The sequence below is a fragment of the Candidozyma pseudohaemuli genome (assembly GCF_003013735.1).
Source record: "Candidozyma pseudohaemuli strain B12108 chromosome Unknown scaffold00001, whole genome shotgun sequence".
Taxonomy (NCBI): Eukaryota; Fungi; Ascomycota; class Pichiomycetes; order Serinales; family Metschnikowiaceae; genus Candidozyma; species Candidozyma pseudohaemuli.
The window spans coordinates 1,172,669-1,190,951 of NW_020194435.1; the positions used below are offsets into that span (position 1 = coordinate 1,172,669).

The following is an 18,283-nucleotide window of genomic DNA, read 5'->3' on the forward strand; positions in this document are numbered from 1 at the left end:
TAGTCTATCATTAATGGCATCTCCCATATTGATCTCGAACCCACCACCGGGATTCTCACTTTTGGCAATCCTAAGAGGGTTTCAGTTGGCAATACTAGGTGCTTACCGAACGCTTCAGAACCCTTCACTCCTTACACAAAAGTACTATCGCCAGTCTTTGATAGCTATTCAGGCGTCGCTTGTGATCCAAGGTCTCATATGGTCGCCAATCATTTTGCTTCGAGTGTTAGTGAAGATAGCTGCATTGGCTACGAAATCTAAAGGTCTTGATCACGTTGTGGCTAGTTTGAAGTCATTCCAGTTTAATGTGCTTAACATTTCTGTTTTCTTGATCTCAGGGTCCAGATACTTCAACAAACAATTGGATGACCTATTCTTGCAGAGCTTGCAATTTGTCGACCAGGTTCGTAAGGCCAAACATCCCGAAACCGAACGTGTTTACCATGAAAATCTTGTTGCTCTCAGCACTGATGAAAGAATTACTGATAACCGGCCTACATTTGACAGCATCAAGAAGAAATGGGCTACTTCTCAAGAATTCTCGGCATTCATGCGCAGACACATAAATCGGACTCTCATGAGTGTTGGCGCCTACTTTGTGAGTAAAATACCCTTTTTCGGGTCCGTTATCCTCGGTCTTATTTCATTTCTGAACTTGGACGGCAAGATCGGCACTGTGAATGCAGCTGTCATATTTGGTTTACTTCAACTCGTGCCAAAACGTTGGGCAGTGTTATTCCTCACAACGTACTGGGGTTCCAGAAGTATGCTTCACGACTTGTTGGCCCCCTACTTCTCGCGTGTCCGGTTCACCAAATCCGAGAAAGATCAGTGGATCAGATCTAGAGAGGGCCTCCTTTTCGGCTTTGGATTATGCCACTATCTTCTCATTCGCAGAGCACCTTGGATTGGTCTCTTGCTTTACGGCTTTGCAGAATCATCTGTTGCATATCTCGTTACAAAAATTACAGACCCCCCACCAAAACAGGTCAGTCAACTCATAAAGTGGAACTCTTCACAGCTCGTCTGGAACAGAGAGAAGGAGCTCGATCTTTTGTCTGGACTGTTCGCCGATAGCGATGAGGGTTTCCAGCCGGTTCCTGGTTCTTATATATTTCATCATTAGTATAGCATTAAAGACCCACCTTTAGGTCGAACACTCTATTCCCAGTGTAAACGCAAAAGTTGAGTTGAGTCTGCAAGGTGTATGCTAAACCATCGGGATCGTGTTCCGCGATTGAATAAACAAATGTATTCGACTCGTCAGCTTTGTTATTGAGACTCAAGATAGGAAACAAGGTAAGGTCGCAACGGCGCCATGAATGAGACGAGTCTGATAAGGCAAATTTCTCGAAAGATTTGTCATATTTTTGATTCATGGCCACGCGAAACGTTTCCGTTACCAAGTCTGTCGACTCCGTCCATTTTACCTCCTCCGGTAAGTTCAGAAACTGGCTTTGATGGTCAATTGGAAGACTTTTGACAAACGAAAGATACAAAAACTTGTCTGCTTCAATAAGGTCGCTGAACTTCACCGATGATAGCACTGCTTGGCGGAGTTGCGTCGCAAGTTTGGTTCTTATCATCTCCAGTTCATCGTTCACATTTTGCTTCGCCGGAGCGGTAACAATACCCAACTCTTCGCTCGATCCAAGGACCTCTAAAGTGGCAAGGAATGCTGAATTAAAAGTAAGTAGTTTCTGCAAGTCTCGAATCGAGTTATTGTTTAAAAATTCCTCTTGTAATGTTTCGGTCAACGATTCGTGAGGTGAAATGGTGAGATTTACCTCGCCAAAGTCAATAAACTTACGCGTTCTCCACTCTTGAAGAGCTTGAATAAACTCATCAATACCCTCTTTACCATTCGAAGCAGGTGTTGGAAAAGACTGATAGTCTCTTAGTAGTACGCCATGGATCTGTGAGATTGAGGTGCCGGAAGTTTGGTTTATCGTAATCTTAGGATCGAGTTCAAGTGCAGACACAACGGCCACTTTAAATTCAGCTTTTGAGCGAATCTCATGATGAATGACGTTTTTTGGCACGACATTATAAGCGAGAACGAGGTCACCATTTGAGCTGAGATGTGAGCCATGAATCATTAGGTTACCCTCCACCTTATCATTGAGAAATGGTTTGAAAACATTTGACGGTGCCTTGTTCTGTTCCTTGAGACAAGCATACTGGAATTGAAGGAGAGTGCGATTGACAAAGTTCGTCCATGTCTGAGGCAGTGGTCGGAGGGTACATTCGCCCGCTTCATTGATATTGAGCAACGAGAAGTGGCCAGACTCAAATGAAAGAAAAATCGTGTAGCCAGCGGATGATTGAGCAAATGAAAGCCCCAGGATGGTGGATCTATAAGGTAACTTTGTTTCTCGAGTCGAGCCACCCTTGATAACATGAAGCGCTTTGCTGTCGGTCACAATGAGGGTGTCCGTAGAGATAAACTTTAGATGCGAAACAAGAAATCTGGAGGCCGATTTCACATTTTGGATATCACTCTTTGGCTGTAAGTTGGCATCTAAGGAGATGATATGAACAGAATTATCAGACATAAGCAATGCGGTCGTAGATAGATCCTGTGACCAGGCACTTTTGACGATAGTTCCACTGGCTTGAAGCCTCGATAACTCAGGCAATCCATGTGTCAATGAATGAATAGAAATCAGCCCGCTCTCGTGCGCTAGTAGAATATACAAAGCGCCATTGGAAGCCTTCCCGAATGTGAAACTGGTGATCTTCAATTCAAGATGCTCTGCATTGGTCACTATGATGTCCCCCTCATTGGTTAATCTATTCAGTGGTATGTTCATGTTGTCAAGGAGACTCGTAAAGCTCCTTATGATGACATCGTACTGACCTGAATCTTGAGTCGTTCTCTTCAAGACAAGAACCTCGCCTGTGTTGAGTAATACTCCAAGGAAGCAATCTCGTGTAGAATCATCAATTGGAGACCATGCATGCGATATTATCAATGGCTCTGCGATTCTGCCAAAAGAAAATCGGTCCTCGCCATCTTCGATGAGTAGTTTGGAAAAGATCTGGAGACCGAGCAGTTCAAGATCTGCGATATTGAAAACCCCTCTCACGTCATAAAGGTCATTAGGATCTATCGTACTCTTCTTTAGTCCATTGGATACACCGTTTGAAATCCAATTGTGTAACAAGGGTAGTTTGGGTTCTAAAACGGTCAAATGGTCGGAGTTGTTTATGGCTACTTGCAGGTTTTCTGAGCATTGAACAGGATCCAAAAGCCCTGACTCTGCAATAGCTCTGCCCACGACGATCAGCTTCGCCAATGACATGGAGCAGAAAAAATTATTTGCAAACGGCAGTAATGAAAGTTTGTAGGAGGTTGTAAAAAGTAAACAATAGTGAAGGGTGCGAGGTTCGAACTCGCGCGGACAAACGTCCAAAAGATCTTAAGTCTTCCGCCTTAGACCACTCGGCCAACCCTCCTACTAAGCAACGATTTAGACCTGCAGATTAAATATATTCTTTCAATTTCAGTGGTCCTGCATGTAGTAAACTTCAGTTGGAATGGTCAAACTACACCACAGATCACATCAAAACCCAGTTCTTTCGAAATTTGCAATGTGAAAGAAGTCTAAGCTTATAATGGACAGCAATTTCTATCAATATCCGAGCATCAAAGTATTTTCACACATGCTGTCTCGAAATCTTTGAGAGAATGGAATCCATTCAGAATAAAACTGAGAAGTACTGCTTGAAATATACTCAATTACTTGAGAGCTGTATAGTGTATTCAGCTGGACTACATGCCGCCATAAGTGATGGTCTATTCTTTAGTTCCAAGGGTATGCCCCGCTATCAAAAATTATAAATACATATACCTAATGCCTATCAAAAACTATTGTACAGTGGCGCCCACATTCTCCTCGCGCTTAGGTCTTCCTCTCTTCTTTTTGTTGACCTTATCCGTGTCAGCTGCAACATTGGAAGTTGTTACTTGAGCCTTCTCAGATGGGCCCCGACCAGTTCCACTTACCCTTACACCACGAATTGTGAGACCGGTTTTCTCAATTGGAAACTTTCTTGGGCGTCCTCTTTTATCTTTCTTTTCCAAAAGCTGTTGCACAGCCACATCATTAAGGGACTTGAGAGACGTTCCTTTCACGATACCCACATGCTGCTCGGCATCGCCAAGTTTCTTCAGAGTTGTTTTGGTACTCTCCTTAAGTAATTTATTGAGACGCTTGAAATTTTCGTGGGAAGAATCGATAAACTCATTCGTTGCAGGATCCAAGATATATTTCTTGGGACGTCCTCTCTTCTTCTTTGACCCATCATCCTCAGTCGCGGGAACGAACTTGGTAACTATAGTTATTTTGTGCTTGCCCTCAGATTCATCCGAGTTTTGAGGCAGAGACACAAGAGATTTTTGGTCATGGTTTGCAAATTGTGATTGGACCTGATGCGTTTCCTGGTTTGGCTGTTGTTGGTGGTGTTGGGAATATTGGTGGAAATCGGACTGATCGATCTGTTGTCCTAGTGGTTGTATGTGTTGGTATTGGCCATATTCAAAGGGCGGATGGCCTTGTGCCAAGTGTTGTTGTTGACCCTGCTTGCTGAACATTTGCGGGCTTGCGTAGTGAGGAACTTGTGAGTTGTGGTTCTGGTGTATCTGGTGTTGTTGTTGGTTGTGTTGGAAATCGCCGACGTTCATCATTGAGTTATTTTCTTTTTGTGAACGTTGCTGGTATTCCTGGTAACTCTGTGGAGGGGGCCCTCGCTGTTGTCGATGCATCTGGTCAGAGCCTTGATGCGCGTGTTGTTGTATCTGGTTGTGTTGCGTTTGTTCTGAAGATTTCGAGAGCATGGAGTTGTGGCTCGTTCTCATCCCTTGCTGAGGTGGAAGCGTGAGGGGTGATGGAACCATCGAATTGTTCAACATCCTGTTCAGTATAGAAGTGAGTGGAGGAGAAGGGGTGCCCATTGCATAATTCTGGGGATTTGGTGAACCATTTCTCGAGCCATAAACAAGCGGGATTCGCCTATTCTTCTCCTGACTTTCGAGGGGGCCTTCCATGGTGGCAGCTGGTTTTGCAGCGTTGATGTTGTATGGAATACTCATGATGGACTGATAATGGTATCGATGAGCTATCGATGGCTGCTCTTGGAAAGCGGTGACGTTGCGGTATTAAGTGGGCTTCAATGAATGGTTAGAGTATCCAAACAAACCTCATGAACTTATAGTGTGGTTGTTGTAAATGGTTGCAAGAAATGTATGTGTAAACTATAAAAAAAAAAAAAAAATAGACCGCACAAGGGAAAAAAAAAAAAAAAAAAGTTATGCGCGGTGGTTTCTCTGCGCAGAACTCGATGATGATTCCACTGATAACGCTGCGTGTGTGGAATTGTAGGGAAGGTTGTGCCCAGCATAAACTTTTGACTTTCGTTCGTCATTGACGTATATGATGCGTTACTTTACATGTTACATTCCTATATTATTTGTGTACCCTCTTGATTAGCGTCTCTCGTTGGATTCTTGCTGTATGAAGCGCTCACAATTGTGTGATGATGAGCTGCTTTGCTGGAATTTGGCTAAGCAAAGATTCTTGAAACTCTTCAACAAACTCCTTGGAATCCACCAACTTCTCATCATAAGCAACCTTAAACGTCACATTAGCGCTAACAGGCCCCTCTACATCTCCGGAGATTGGTGCCGGAGCGGATTCGAGTCCTAGAAGCTCATCAAAAGAGTCTTTGGGTGCAGCGGCGAAGGCACCAGAGCTAGTGGGCACCAGTTTAATGAATTTGTACTGGATTCCGGAGACATCGAATCTCTTTTTAGACACGGGGGCAACGAGCAAGTCGTCGAAGACATCATCAACTTCCAATGCCGATGGGGATGGTCCTCTAGAGTACTCAGGGAATCTTGTGCCATATGTCTGAGTGATGGCAGAATGCAATGCTTTCTCAAAAGCGTATTGGAACTTGTACTCCGAAACAGCCTCGCCCAATTCCGAGGTGAATTCTATCTTTAAAACGTTTGAAGGCTTCACAACCTCTGGCTTCTTTGCCTCAGACTTCTCGGCTTCCTTTGGAGGAGCGATTTTGATGTTGGACAAGTCCAAGTGTTCCTTGTTCTTGATGTATGAGGCAACTCTCTCGACAGCTCCCTTGTTGATCTCACCCAAGTAGGCCAAAACGTCACCCTTCAAGAGTCTGCCCTTGGGACCGGAGGCTGGAATTTTGGAAAATGCGTCCTCAGCGGAAATACCCTTGGCGTGGAGCAATAGTTCGACAGCTGGTGTGAGCTTCTGCTGTGGGTTGGCCTTCGTGAAGACCTCACTTGAACCTTGTTTAGATTCAGCTGCTGGTTGAGTCTCCTTCGCCTTCGGAACTGACTCGGTCTTGCTTTCCTTAGGAGGTTCTGCTGCAGGTTCCGGCTGTTCCTTTTTGGGCTCGTCTTTCTTGGGAGCAGGTGTTTCTGCTTCCAAGTCAGGTCTTTCCAAAGACGATAAATCATCGCCTGGCTCAGCCAACAATGCAATAGGTTTACCGACAGCAATTCCGCTGGAACCGTCATTCTCCAAGATCTCCCACATAATGCCGTCGTCTTGGGCCTCCACATCAATCGTGGCCTTGTCGGTCTCGACCTCAAGCAAAACATCGCCAGCAGCGAATTCTTGACCATTTTTCACCTTCCAACCAACAATGCCTCCCTCTTCCATCGTGGGAGACATGGCAGGCATTTTGAACACTTGAGCATCAAGCAATAAAGATTGAATATGTAAGTTTCTGGCGACAGCCACTTGACCAGCTCTAGATACCAGGGCAAGGCGTGATGCACGTGTAGCCGTAAACCTCAACATGGGATTGTAGGTAATTCGAAGATGTACGACTTATAGAAGGAACAAGTTGAGGTTCAAAAAAGTAGAACTGATGGAGTTGTGCATACTTCGGACTCTGACCACCGAACGGGCGCGACATCTCCGAACATTGGGTGCAAAATCTGTCAAACCGGACTCGGCACTTGTACCAAACTGTATTTTTAAACTGGACTTGGAAAAATGAAATCATTAATTTGACAATCTAATAGTGTTTGCAGAGCTTCCCCTTAATTGCAAGCCATACATTTTTGAATTTCTTCTCGGCAATGCCTAAATTTCTGTATCGCTTTATTTGCGAACGCCGGAGCTCAAGGAGTCAAAAACATTAGTTGCTGAAACTAACCTATTCTCTTGGATTTAGACATCCAATAATTAAAATACTCGATTGACATAAGTTACTCGAACGGTTTTGCTTTTGTTGCTATGTAGAAGTCTTATCAGTAGATGTGCCCGGGTGCGGCTTTCCGATGTTCTCCGGGATACCACATGAACTGGTTCCACTCAGCTTCCCGACAGTGTGATGAAAAACTATAGCCGTCATTGAGTCTTGGAGAAGCTTTTGTATGATTCAGAGAGAGACATGTCTGGATTCTGTGATGTGGACCTATACTTCGCAAATCGATAAGGAAGAGACATGGCGTCCTAGGGTTTGGTAAATGAAAAAGAATTGGAAGCTCGGCAGCTCACACTTTCAACTTGATAGATAAACAAAATAGCGTGTCACCAGGTTAAATCCTGGTCCAGCTCGGCGATCTGATGCAACATTGTTCACTATAGCTATCCTCGTCTTTCTTTGAGGCCTCAAACTTTACCATCATTTATCAAAATAATACTAGGTTCGAAATTGTATTCTTCTAATGCGGAGTAAATATGTGGACCATGTGTAAAGCCGTATTTTACCGCCGGTTCTGTCACCACTGTGGTTTCACAGGGTCTATTCGCAACCATAATTTGCATGTAAATAGGTGGATCTAGATCAATATAGAAACCTAGATTCTTGAGAACCCCCAAAATAAAAAATATCATGAAAAGAATTCAATTCCCGACAATCGAATGATTCACCAATTTCGACGAAATTTAGTTTTTTCTCTCCTTATTGGTTGCTACATGTATTATGTTTTTGTGCCTCGGGCCCTGGTACTTTCGAGACCTCTATAGCATTTTCGCACCCGGTCTTTTCCTGGGCGCAGCTGAGAATTTCTATAGAAGCAACCACTTTAGCTAAAACCTTAAAAAGCTTCAAGCAAATCGGCCTGTTTTCAGCATACACGGTCTACCTTAACCGACTGTCCCAAGAGAACAAGAAAAGACAATCCTTAGTCTTACATCAATAAGAAGTTGTCGTGACCACCAACATTCCACAACTTTTGGTACTTCATCACACTTTAGAACCACGCTTTTAAGCACACCCCCTCAGCATCACAACGCCTAAAATGCCTGGGCTAAAAGGAATTTGGGGAGTGCTACGCAAGTACATGCGGTTTATAGGCCCTGGCCTTATGGTCTCTGTCGCCTACATGGATCCTGGTAACTACTCGACCGCCGTGGCTGCTGGTTCAGCTTTCCAATACAAACTTCTATTCTCCATCTTTTTATCCAACTGTCTAGCGGCATTCTTGCAAACTTTGTCGGCCAAGCTCGGTGCTGTCACTGGTTTGGATTTGGCCGCTAACTGCAAAGAGAATCTACCCCACAGACTCAATATTTTCATCTACGTTTTGGCGGAGATCGCTATTATTGCCACAGATTTGGCTGAAGTTGTGGGTACTGCCATCGCTTTAAATATCTTGTTTAACATTCCCTTGACTCTAGGAGTCATCATCACCATGGTGGACGTTTTGATCGTTCTCATGGCCTACAGGCCAAACGGCCCTTTACTTTTCATCCGCATTTTTGAGTCGTTTGTCTCAGTCCTTGTTGGCGCTACAGTTGTTTGCTTTGCGATTCAGTTGTTCCAAGTGTCCAAAGAACCCAATTTTTCGTTCATCGACGTTTTGAAAGGCTTCTTACCTAATGAGAAGGTGATTGACACCAGCGAGAGAGAGGGCGGAAATGGCCTTTTCTTGAGTTTGGCGATTATGGGAGCTACCGTGATGCCCCACTCTTTATACCTCGGTTCAGGCTTAGTGCAAGCTAGGCTAAAGGACTTTGACATCAAGCATGGATACTACACACCACCTAAGCAGGTAGAAGAGGTACCTGCCGAAAGTCTTGAAGAAGAGAGAGTACACTTGACTGGAGAGGAATACGCCACTGCTGTTGGCGCCAAAGAAGAAGAGGAAGAGTACTACAGGCCCTCAGTTCATGCCATTAACGACACCATGGCATACACAATTGCAGAGCTTGTCATTTCACTTTTCACTGTGGCTTTGTTTGTCAACTCAACTATTTTGATTGTTGCCGGTGCCACCGTGGGAACGAAAAGCAAGCGTGACGACGACCACGAAGATTCCGATTCGGATGATGAAGGCTCACACAATGCTGATTTATTCACCATCTACAACCTTCTTTCGACTCATCTTTCACAAACTGCAGGATTTGTGTTCGTGCTTGCTCTTCTTTGCTCCGGTCAATCTGCTGGTGTTGTCTGTACACTTGCGGGCCAGATGGTATCTGAGGGCTTCTTGCTGTGGAGTTTCTCCCCCGTGATTCGTCGTCTTGTCACTAGAGCATTGGCGATCTTTCCTTGCATAATGGTTGTTTCGTTCGCAGGAAGAGATGGTTTGTCGAGGACGTTAAATGCCTCGCAGGTTGTCTTGTCTATTTTGCTTCCTGTTGTCACAGCTCCATTGATTTACTTTACGTGCTCCAAGAAAATTATGAGTGTTCCCATCTTGGTGAGAGATGGTGATGAGGATGTGGACACCATCTTCGAGGAAGAATTATCGTTTGGCAGTGACTCCAATACTCAGAACACGGTGGTCCCTCAGCGGAACCGTTATTCTGTCGGTGAGCCCGCCATCAGGCTTCAGGACCTCAGGAAGGCACATCCATGTGTCGGCTGGGAAGACGAAACTGACGACGAAAGTCATGAACGCCAGAACATGGTGCTGCAGCAGAGCAGATCGGGTGCCCATTTCCCTACACTTGCAAGTACACAGAGAACAGAGTCCACAAACCCACCTTCATACACTGCCAACCCGGACTCCATAGACACGTCCGACGAGGATCTTTTCCGTATCAAGGGTTACAGTGATATGAGTAATGGCCCTTGGATGACGTTCTTTTCGATTACTTCATGGAGTTTTGTCACGTTGCTCAACATTGTGCTCATAGGCAGCTGGGTTCTCGGCTATGATGTCCCTCTCTAGGTTAACATGACAAAAAAATGTCATACAAGTCATAAGGTGTATACTAGGATAATCTATAGAACAAAGGAACGCACTGTAGGCTCGCTAGAACATAGCTATGAAAGCTTTGCCGATCCGTTAAGTTGCCAGAGCATTACTATGATCAGATCGTCAGGTATATTTCAATATTTTTCTGGAATAGAATAAAATTCACTAGATTTTTTTGCAGTTCTGAGGTGAGTCGAGCTTAAGCGAACCCACACTGGCGCTGCAGAGAAAATGCGACCATGAAAAGTGCGAGTAGAACTTCTCAGATTACTGTCTCAATCTAGCCATGGAGAGTTTCATAGAAAGCCTGGCCGAGCTCTTCGAGGCATTCCCATCGGCCACCGTCACCATCACCTATTCCAACAAAACAAAAAAGAGTAAAGACAATGCTGCTCCAGTGCATACTGTCAAGTTCAAATGCTCTGAGCCCCAGCTGGGAAAGAGCATTCAATACTCAACGAGGAAGGGAAAAGAATTGTCCAGACTTTTAACATACTTCGGTCCTCGTGGAGTTAGTACCAAGAGAAAAGCAGAGGCCACTGTTACGGAGGAGCCCGCTCAGAAACAACAAAAGACTGAGATTGTGGGTGTGGCCAGCGTCATGAGTAATAACAAGTTTGAGGAACCTCAGGTTGAAGCCGAGGAGCCAGTTCGTGAGCAGACGCCTCTTCCTGAAGAGAAGGAAAAGACACCACAAGCTCCGTCGCTGAAGAGCAAAAAGAAGAAGAAGGGTAAGAAGAAATGATCGAATCCAGTCAAATAGCATTAATTAATGAAATTGAGCCTCGTAATTATTGAAAGAAACCGATAAAGCGGGATAACACACCTTCCCTCTTCTTGGACGAGTTAGCCGGCTCAGGTAAAAGACCAAGCGCGTTCACAACCAGGGAATCTTTATACCCTTGCTGAGAGTGAGCAGTATAAGAGCTACTCCGAGAGTGAGTGCCAAGAGTCGATACTTCAGACTCTTGTTGGGTGGGGGTGGCGAGCTGCTTTGCTCCGAAGAAGCCGCTGGTGAGGACGGAGTTGGTAGGCGTGGTGTCTCCTGAACTGGTGTGGCAACTTTTGTAGGAGGTGGTGTGGTTGGGCTGGAATGGTCTTGGTTGCGAGCTTGGCTGGGCTGCTGGGATGTCAATGGGGGCGTTACGATGCCTCGGCTCGGACACGGGCGGGGACTGTCGCTCTTCTGGGACGCCCTCGACGGATTCAACTCCGAGATCCTCGAAGCCCTCGCTTGGAATTGACAATGCAGCGTACGAACACGGGGACGAAAACACCTCGACGTTATCGTCTTCATCTCGAATGGGCTTTTCAATGTTTTCAGCCACAGGCTTTTGTTCTGGTTCGTCTTCCTCCAAGTCTTCAGGTTCCAAGTAGTTATTGGCGTTGCCCTGGAGATCATGTTCGATCTTGTATTTAGGACTAGTGATCCATTGAGAGCCATTGACAACAAACTTGAAGATCAACCGCTGTGGTTCATCGACACGGATATCTCCCACAAAATCACCATCAGTGGCTTTCTTCAAAACACCATCCTTGAGAGACCAATTATCGAAATTGCCTGTCACAACCACACTTTCGGTTCCACTTGAAACGGGCCTTTGTGTTAGTAGATAATTAATAGATTATCCTGTGGGTCACCACAAGAGACGATTGCACATACCAGACAAATCTATGAAAGTAAGGCATGTCTCAAAAAAGCAAAAAGATTTTTAGTAGGAATAACAGCGAGACGGACTTTTGTCTTAGTAATAAATCTCGCATACAAGGAAAGGGAATCCAACCACCCGCCTCACGTCGGTCAACCCTGTACGCATCATGCTGCAGCTTATTATGGCCGCATCCAAAAGCAAGCTTTTTAAACTTTGAGAAAATTCAAGAACTCATTATGACTGAAGTAGGTAGATGACTATAGCTATTCAAAAATTCATTTGAAATTGCTGAAAGGTTGCCAGATCTCCCCCGATACATCCGGATCACTGATCTCCTTGTTTATGCACAATAGGGAGGCTCGCTTGCAGGGTAGCGCGGCCACATTTGGATCTGCTCTTCTGATGCCCAGAACCAGATAAGGCCAGTCTACTGATTCCACTTTTTCGCTTCCATGCCCTCGGGCGGACTGGTTTCAAATTTTTTGTTCTCCGCTTCAGACCAATTAGTCGTGAGCACGGTACCATTTGACTCCACGTAAGACTTCATCATGGCCCTACGGGTATCGTCATCCACGTCCTTGTATAGCTTAGCGAAGAAGTCCTCTTCTTCCTCGTCCTCTTGCACATCGAATTTGGACCAGTTGACTGCCTTTCTCGAGGATGTAGGGTATGCTAATTGCTCTGTGGGACCTTCTTTGGTGTCCACAGGCTTGATGGGACCATCACCTTCGAGCAGAGCCCACTTACCTTTGACTTTCTTAGCCAATGTGAGCTCGACCTTTGTGCCAAAAACCCTGCAGCTGGACGCAGCAGTGTCAATCTCGCCATATAAAGGCTCTAAGTTGTAGTTGTACTCAGAGTTGTCGCCGCTTGGGAATGAAAGTGCCACGGAACGAGGATTGAACGAAGTACTCAAGGATTCTTCCTTGACGTTTTTTGCGTAGATGGTGACCGTCACTGTGTCGTTCGACTGATACCAGTCGTCTCTGATCTTCACCTTCAATGGTGCTTGTTTGTTGATAACATCGGCACTGGTCAGTTTGGACTGTGATTCTGCAGAGTTCAAAGGCTTCTCTTCAGCCGCTTGGCCTGCTTTTTTCAAATCTCTTTCTGCCTTGTTGATCCAGATATCCAACGCTGGCTCCAGGTACAGGTGCTCTTTGGACTTCTTGAAGTTGGTCAATGCCTCCGAGAAGTGCTTTTCGGCGTAGTTTATTAGACCAAGTCTGTAGTAGCAAAGTCCTTTGTCATCTCTTTTCCCTCTTTTGTCGGCAATTGAAATAGCTCTGTCAATGTCACCTCGGGCATTGGAGTAATCACTGACTTTCAAATAAGCTGCAGCACGTTTGATGTAGCCTAGGAAAGCTTCTGGGTTCTCTTTGAGAGCTAACGTGTACTGCTCAATGGCATTTGAAAAGTCCTTCTTGTTGACAGCTTCATCGCCGTGCTTAATGTGTAGTTCCACAGCCATTTGGTATGAGTGACCTGGAGAATTCTTGGATCGAAATGGTTTTTCGCACCCACTACGCTACACACTATGGTGAGATCTCTTTCACTTTCCACTATATACTACCAAATTCTGTGCAAGAATCTCTTCAACTTTCCATCATTTGGTTGATCAGGCTTTCGCTCGACATTAGGCAAGATGAGCCAGAATATCAACATGACACTATATGTGGCGATGAAGATTGGTAACACAACGTAGGCTCCCTGACTCTCTGCAATTAAACCAGTAATGAATGGAAGAATTGCTCCTCCGCTGGATCCAAAAGCGGTCATTATGGTCAAACTTACAACCTGAATTCTTCTTGGAACAATAAATGAAACCGCTGTTATCATTAATGGGTAAGTGGGACCGATGAATACACCACCAAGTCCGACAAAAACACCCACAGCGATACTGTTCGGCACAACCCACGATAAAATAATCATACCAATGGCCAAAAGAGCTAAAATCACAATGCTTTTGCGGAGACCAAGCGTTTTATGCAATGGACGCGTCAAAAGAAGCCGGCCTATGGTCAAACCTGCCCAAAAACCAGACGACACATAACCAAAACTGGTGCCCACTTTACGGTAGTCCAAGAGGTAGGTAACGATCCAACCTCCAATGGACACCTCCGATCCTTGATAGCAAAACACAAAAAGGGCGATTAACCAAGTAGGGACATTCTTCAAGGCAAGAATCATATCGTTCTGGGTCTTAGGTGGGGTCCGACGTTCAGCACTGTCAGCACGGCCAGACTCCAGGAAATTCTCAAGCTCTATTCCTTCCTCCGTTGCTCTTGTTTTGTCAATCAATAATTCCGTCTCTTCATCGTGATCCCATGGTTTCAAGTCATCTTCCGCACCCTTGAAGGCTAAATTTGTATTAAACGTATTGATCACCATCAAAGAAAGCAAAATCAAGTAAACGTAGTTCCACTTCATTCCATGCCCAACCATACTTGTGGCTGCAAGAGGCAGAATTGTTGCCCCAGCACCATAGCTCGCGTGAAAGATAGCCAAATACTTGGACTGCTTGTCAAGCTTGGATAAGAAGACATTCGATTGAGCCAAAACCGTTGCCAAGCCAATGCCGCCCAAAAAGAAACCAAAGCAAATGAGTGGAAAGGGTCCGCCACTTGCTATACAAGAATACCGACAGGATGATACCGTAGGTGAGTGACCACCTTTTACCAAACCATGGGGTAATCTTGTGGGCGAAGCAGGCAACCAATATAAACCCCACGGCATTTGACATCCAAATAAGCGAAACCACTGCATAGCTGATATTATAGTGGGCTTCCATAGAGGGCAAAAGGGCACCAGGGGCGGCATCTGAAAAGCCTCCACAAGCCGACCAAATGCTCACTGCAATAACTCTCCAAAGGTTTCTCTCGGGATTACGGAGGGTCATTGCCTCCTTATTTGCATTGATGGGGGTGGCTTGTGTATTAACGATTGAAGGGTTGTTTACTTGACCGAGACTGGTGACGTTCAAGTTTGATTCTCTGGTCACTATATGTGGTCTATCATAAGGTCTATCCCTTACTGTCTCTGAAGCAGCGTTCAGGGGCTCGTCAAGCGTCTCTTCCGCCCGTACATGGGCCTCATCATGTCTTGTAATGGACATTTTGGTAAGCAGATTGGTCAATACTACTCACACCTCTCACCCCTTGAGGTGAAGGCGTTTTCTGTGCCGTGCCAAACTTTGTGGGGAATTCTTTTTTTAACTGCACTGCGTCGCGGCATCGAGAGGTTTAAAAAGTCAACCCCGGTAGATATTCCGGGACAAGATTCTCGTGACGAAATGAGCTTAAGTATTGCCCGCTGCCTTCACAAGATCCAAAAACTTGGATTTAGAGAGTTCATTCAACATCTCGTCCTGCTTACCGGCAGAGACCTTCGTTTTACCGATCTCCTCCTTGGTCTTGACTTGTGTAGCTAAGACAGCGTTGAACAACTTCACCACACCTCTCTGGGCAACTTTCTTGAGTTTTCTTTCCTTTTCGATGATATCGCGGACCTTTTCAGGCTCGCTGGCTGAAGGAAGAAGGTTCCGTATACGAACCTTGTCCTGGATCTGTTTCTTTTCTGCAAGCAATTCACGCTTGGCCTTCTTCTCCAACTTATCGGACTCTAGCTTCTTGAGTGTGGACTTGTTTCTGGCCAAAATTGGATCTTTCCTGTCGTATGCCTTCAATTTAGAGCCAATAATAGCGTTGAATGCACTGGCAAATTGATCTCCACCATCTGTGCTAACCTTTTTCTTCTTTCTCAAAGGAAACTCGTCGTCTGACTCTTCATCATCCTCGGATTCATCGTCATCCGATGGGACGTTGGCAACATCAAACTCATCGTCTAGACCAGAATCGGCGTCAGATTCATCCTCGTCCTCCAGCTCCTGGACATCGGAATCGTTAGAGGGCAGAACCTTCTCATTCCTCACTTCAGGCTTCTCCTCTTGCGTTTCCACCTTCTGTTTAACGGCTTGCTTTTGCGCCTTATTGGATTTTCCCATAGTGCTAACGATGCGATGAGTACTCTCAATCAGAGATGGGCTTGAAAGCGAAGATCTCTGCAGGAAATTTGCAACCAACCATGATTTCTAAAACACGAAGCCAGGGCAACAAAGCGTGAAACGGGTGTTTTCACAATCACAACAATTAGATTTTTGGCCTACTTTGGAGAGACTGTTTTAGTTAAAATACTGTCGTCGTCCTGAGAGCTTGTATCACGACTGCAAACTTATCTAAATTCCAGAAGCCTGGTTTATTAAAATTCTGGTAACAGTGTATCCTTAGTCACCCAGGTCTCTACAATTTGATTTGGATTGTAAATTTGGAAAATACTCCATAGGCTTCGTGTGTAAAAGTTATAGCACTGAATCACTGGAGAATGCATCCGTGCACCACGATCATAATGCAAGCGTTTGTTTATGTTTGAGGTCTGACACACGCATGAGACAAGCTTGAGATCATGAGCCATTCTGGAGATATAAAAGTGTCTAGCCCCTCCAAACCGCGGCATAAGAGGGCGTTGGGCATCGAGAACTTTCTGCCCCTGAAAAAAACACTACTAATCGAACGCTACTCAGTCCCAGAAATACTACCTAGATCAGATAGCGATATGGGTTATCTTCTACGACAACACCCTCTCCGGCAGGAGATCGAACAAAAACATGAGGAGCTTCTTGTTTATAAGAAACAGATAATGTCGAGGAAAACTGAAATCTTCAATATGGAGCTCACTAACAGAAAATTGGAGGACGAGGTTCGAGAAGTGATGAAGCACCTCCGAGAGGTTGAAGCAAACGTGAAGCAATTGGATGACGCGGAACTCGAAAGTATAAAGCAGATTGAATACAACTTTGATCTCAAGAAAAAGGAATTGCAAGTTAATCACGATAAGAGACTCATGGACTTGAAAGAGGCTTTGTCCCGTGAAATCGACCTGACTGTGGAAGCGGTTGCAAAACGAGACCAAGAACAACGGCGAGCTCTTCAAGAGGACCTTAGTGCCTTCGAGGAAAAGATACGATTGACACAGAAGGAGAAAACTAGAAGACTCATCCTGATCAAAGAGGGTCATGGTAGAGCACTACATGAGCTTCTGACCAAGTTAGATGATGAAGCGAATGAGACAAGGAAGAGATCCTCCGAGTTGGGGGAAGCTTCGTCCGCTGTATCTTCAAAAATAAAAGACGTGCAGCGTTTCCTCGCCAGCGAGTTGCAACTCAAACAAGCTGCGTTAGAACATGAAATGACTGCTTTGGAAAAGAACTTCACAAGCATGGAGAAGGACAAAATTAGGATTCAAGAGAAGATCAATGACACAGTTGCTGAGATTGAGCAACAAAGAAACTCAATCTCTAGTCACGTTGATAACATTGAGGGGTATAAGAAAGAGACCACTGCAATCAGTGAGCAATTTCCAGCGCTCGAACAACAGAGACGAGTACTTCACGCAAAACTTCATGACCTCAAGGGAAATATAAGGGTATTTTGCAGGATACGCCCGGATGAAAGTGGCTCTTCTGCGAGAATTGAGGCTTCTTCTCCTGAGATTTTTGGTGACAACGGTAAGCAGGACCTTATCGTCTCGAAATCTGAGCCTACATCACTGTGGAGCTACACAAATGCTGCGCGTCATGATGCAAATTCATTTCAATTCGATAAAATCTTCGATATCGGAACAAAAAATTCTGAGATATTTGAGGAATGGTGTCAATTGGTTCAATGCGCATTGGATGGATCTAATGTTTGCGTGTTTGCGTATGGTCAAACTGGATCAGGCAAGACATACACTATGTCCAATGAAGGTGACGGCATGATACCATCATCTATCAGCAAAATTTTCCACGATGTCGAGGAGCTCAAGGCACAAGGATGGAGTCATGAAGTGGAAGCCAGCTTTATCGAAATTTACAATGAAACTATTGTGGATTTGTTCAGTGATTCAGGCAAGCCTGCAAAGCATGAGATCAAACATGATGACACCACTGGCACTACTGTTGTCACTAACCTCAAGACAAACATTATGAATGGTGTTACTGAAGCGCTTGAATGTCTATTGAAAGCCAATAAGAGACGAGCAACCGCAGCAACAGATGCAAACGAGCGGTCCTCAAGATCACATTCGGTGCTTACTATCAGGATAAAGGGTACCAACCCACTGACAGGAGCGCAAAAAAATGGAACCCTTCACCTTGTCGATCTAGCCGGCTCGGAACGTATAAGCAACTCGCATGCTACAGGAGCCCGACTTAAGGAAACTCAAGCCATCAATAAGTCTCTTTCGTGTCTCGGTGATGTGATCTACAGTATATCGAGAAAGAAAAATGGTGGGCAGAGTGGGCATGTTCCGTTCAGGAACTCGAAGCTAACCTATCTTTTGAAACACAGTTTGCAGGGTGATTCAAAGACGTTAATGTTCGTCAATATCCTGCCATTAT

The 18,283-nt window shown here is 45.0% G+C and overlaps 10 protein-coding genes and 1 non-coding gene across 11 annotated transcripts; 4 read left to right on the forward strand and 7 right to left on the reverse strand.

The window, feature by feature from the left end:
• Positions 1-13: 13 nt before the first annotated feature.
• C7M61_000523 (uncharacterized protein) lies at positions 14-1,126 on the forward strand (the record flags this gene model as incomplete). Its single annotated transcript, XM_024855960.1, has 1 exon — positions 14-1,126. The coding sequence occupies one exon, from the start codon at positions 14-16 to the stop codon at positions 1,124-1,126; it is 1,113 nt and encodes a 370-aa protein (XP_024715559.1).
• Positions 1,127-1,362: 236 nt separating this feature from the next.
• C7M61_000524 (uncharacterized protein) lies at positions 1,363-3,305 on the reverse strand (the record flags this gene model as incomplete). Its single annotated transcript, XM_024855961.1, has 2 exons — positions 1,363-1,451; positions 1,478-3,305. 2 exons carry the CDS (start codon positions 3,303-3,305, stop codon positions 1,363-1,365), a joined length of 1,917 nt encoding a protein of 638 aa, XP_024715560.1.
• A 67-nt stretch (positions 3,306-3,372) lies between these two features.
• Positions 3,373-3,459, reverse strand: C7M61_000525. The gene has a single exon. It is a non-coding gene; the product is annotated as a tRNA-Leu (tRNA).
• A 412-nt stretch (positions 3,460-3,871) lies between these two features.
• Positions 3,872-5,095, reverse strand: C7M61_000526 (uncharacterized protein; the record flags this gene model as incomplete). The annotated part of the gene is made up of 1 exon (XM_024855962.1): positions 3,872-5,095. One exon carries the CDS (start codon positions 5,093-5,095, stop codon positions 3,872-3,874), a length of 1,224 nt encoding a protein of 407 aa, XP_024715561.1.
• Positions 5,096-5,525: 430 nt separating this feature from the next.
• Positions 5,526-6,719, reverse strand: PDX1 (Pdx1p; the record flags this gene model as incomplete). Its single annotated transcript, XM_024855963.1, has 1 exon — positions 5,526-6,719. One exon carries the CDS (start codon positions 6,717-6,719, stop codon positions 5,526-5,528), a length of 1,194 nt encoding a protein of 397 aa, XP_024715562.1.
• A 1,571-nt stretch (positions 6,720-8,290) lies between these two features.
• C7M61_000528 (divalent metal ion transporter) lies at positions 8,291-10,168 on the forward strand (the record flags this gene model as incomplete). The annotated part of the gene is made up of 1 exon (XM_024855964.1): positions 8,291-10,168. One exon carries the CDS (start codon positions 8,291-8,293, stop codon positions 10,166-10,168), a length of 1,878 nt encoding a protein of 625 aa, XP_024715563.1.
• A 313-nt stretch (positions 10,169-10,481) lies between these two features.
• Positions 10,482-10,940, forward strand: C7M61_000529 (signal recognition particle subunit; the record flags this gene model as incomplete). Its single annotated transcript, XM_024855965.1, has 1 exon — positions 10,482-10,940. One exon carries the CDS (start codon positions 10,482-10,484, stop codon positions 10,938-10,940), a length of 459 nt encoding a protein of 152 aa, XP_024715564.1.
• A 46-nt stretch (positions 10,941-10,986) lies between these two features.
• On the reverse strand, positions 10,987-13,318 carry SGT1 (co-chaperone; the record flags this gene model as incomplete). The annotated part of the gene is made up of 2 exons (XM_024855966.1): positions 10,987-11,794; positions 12,288-13,318. 2 exons carry the CDS (start codon positions 13,316-13,318, stop codon positions 10,987-10,989), a joined length of 1,839 nt encoding a protein of 612 aa, XP_024715565.1.
• Positions 13,319-13,416: 98 nt separating this feature from the next.
• Positions 13,417-14,962, reverse strand: C7M61_000531 (uncharacterized protein; the record flags this gene model as incomplete). The annotated part of the gene is made up of 2 exons (XM_024855967.1): positions 13,417-14,376; positions 14,489-14,962. 2 exons carry the CDS (start codon positions 14,960-14,962, stop codon positions 13,417-13,419), a joined length of 1,434 nt encoding a protein of 477 aa, XP_024715566.1.
• Positions 14,963-15,145: 183 nt separating this feature from the next.
• On the reverse strand, positions 15,146-15,850 carry RRP15 (Rrp15p; the record flags this gene model as incomplete). Its single annotated transcript, XM_024855968.1, has 1 exon — positions 15,146-15,850. The coding sequence occupies one exon, from the start codon at positions 15,848-15,850 to the stop codon at positions 15,146-15,148; it is 705 nt and encodes a 234-aa protein (XP_024715567.1).
• Positions 15,851-16,542: 692 nt separating this feature from the next.
• Positions 16,543-18,140, forward strand: KAR3 (Kar3p; the record flags this gene model as incomplete). Its single annotated transcript, XM_024855969.1, has 2 exons — positions 16,543-17,992; positions 18,121-18,140. The coding sequence occupies 2 exons, from the start codon at positions 16,543-16,545 to the stop codon at positions 18,138-18,140; spliced, it is 1,470 nt and encodes a 489-aa protein (XP_024715568.1).
• Between the last annotated feature and the right edge of the window lie 143 nt (positions 18,141-18,283).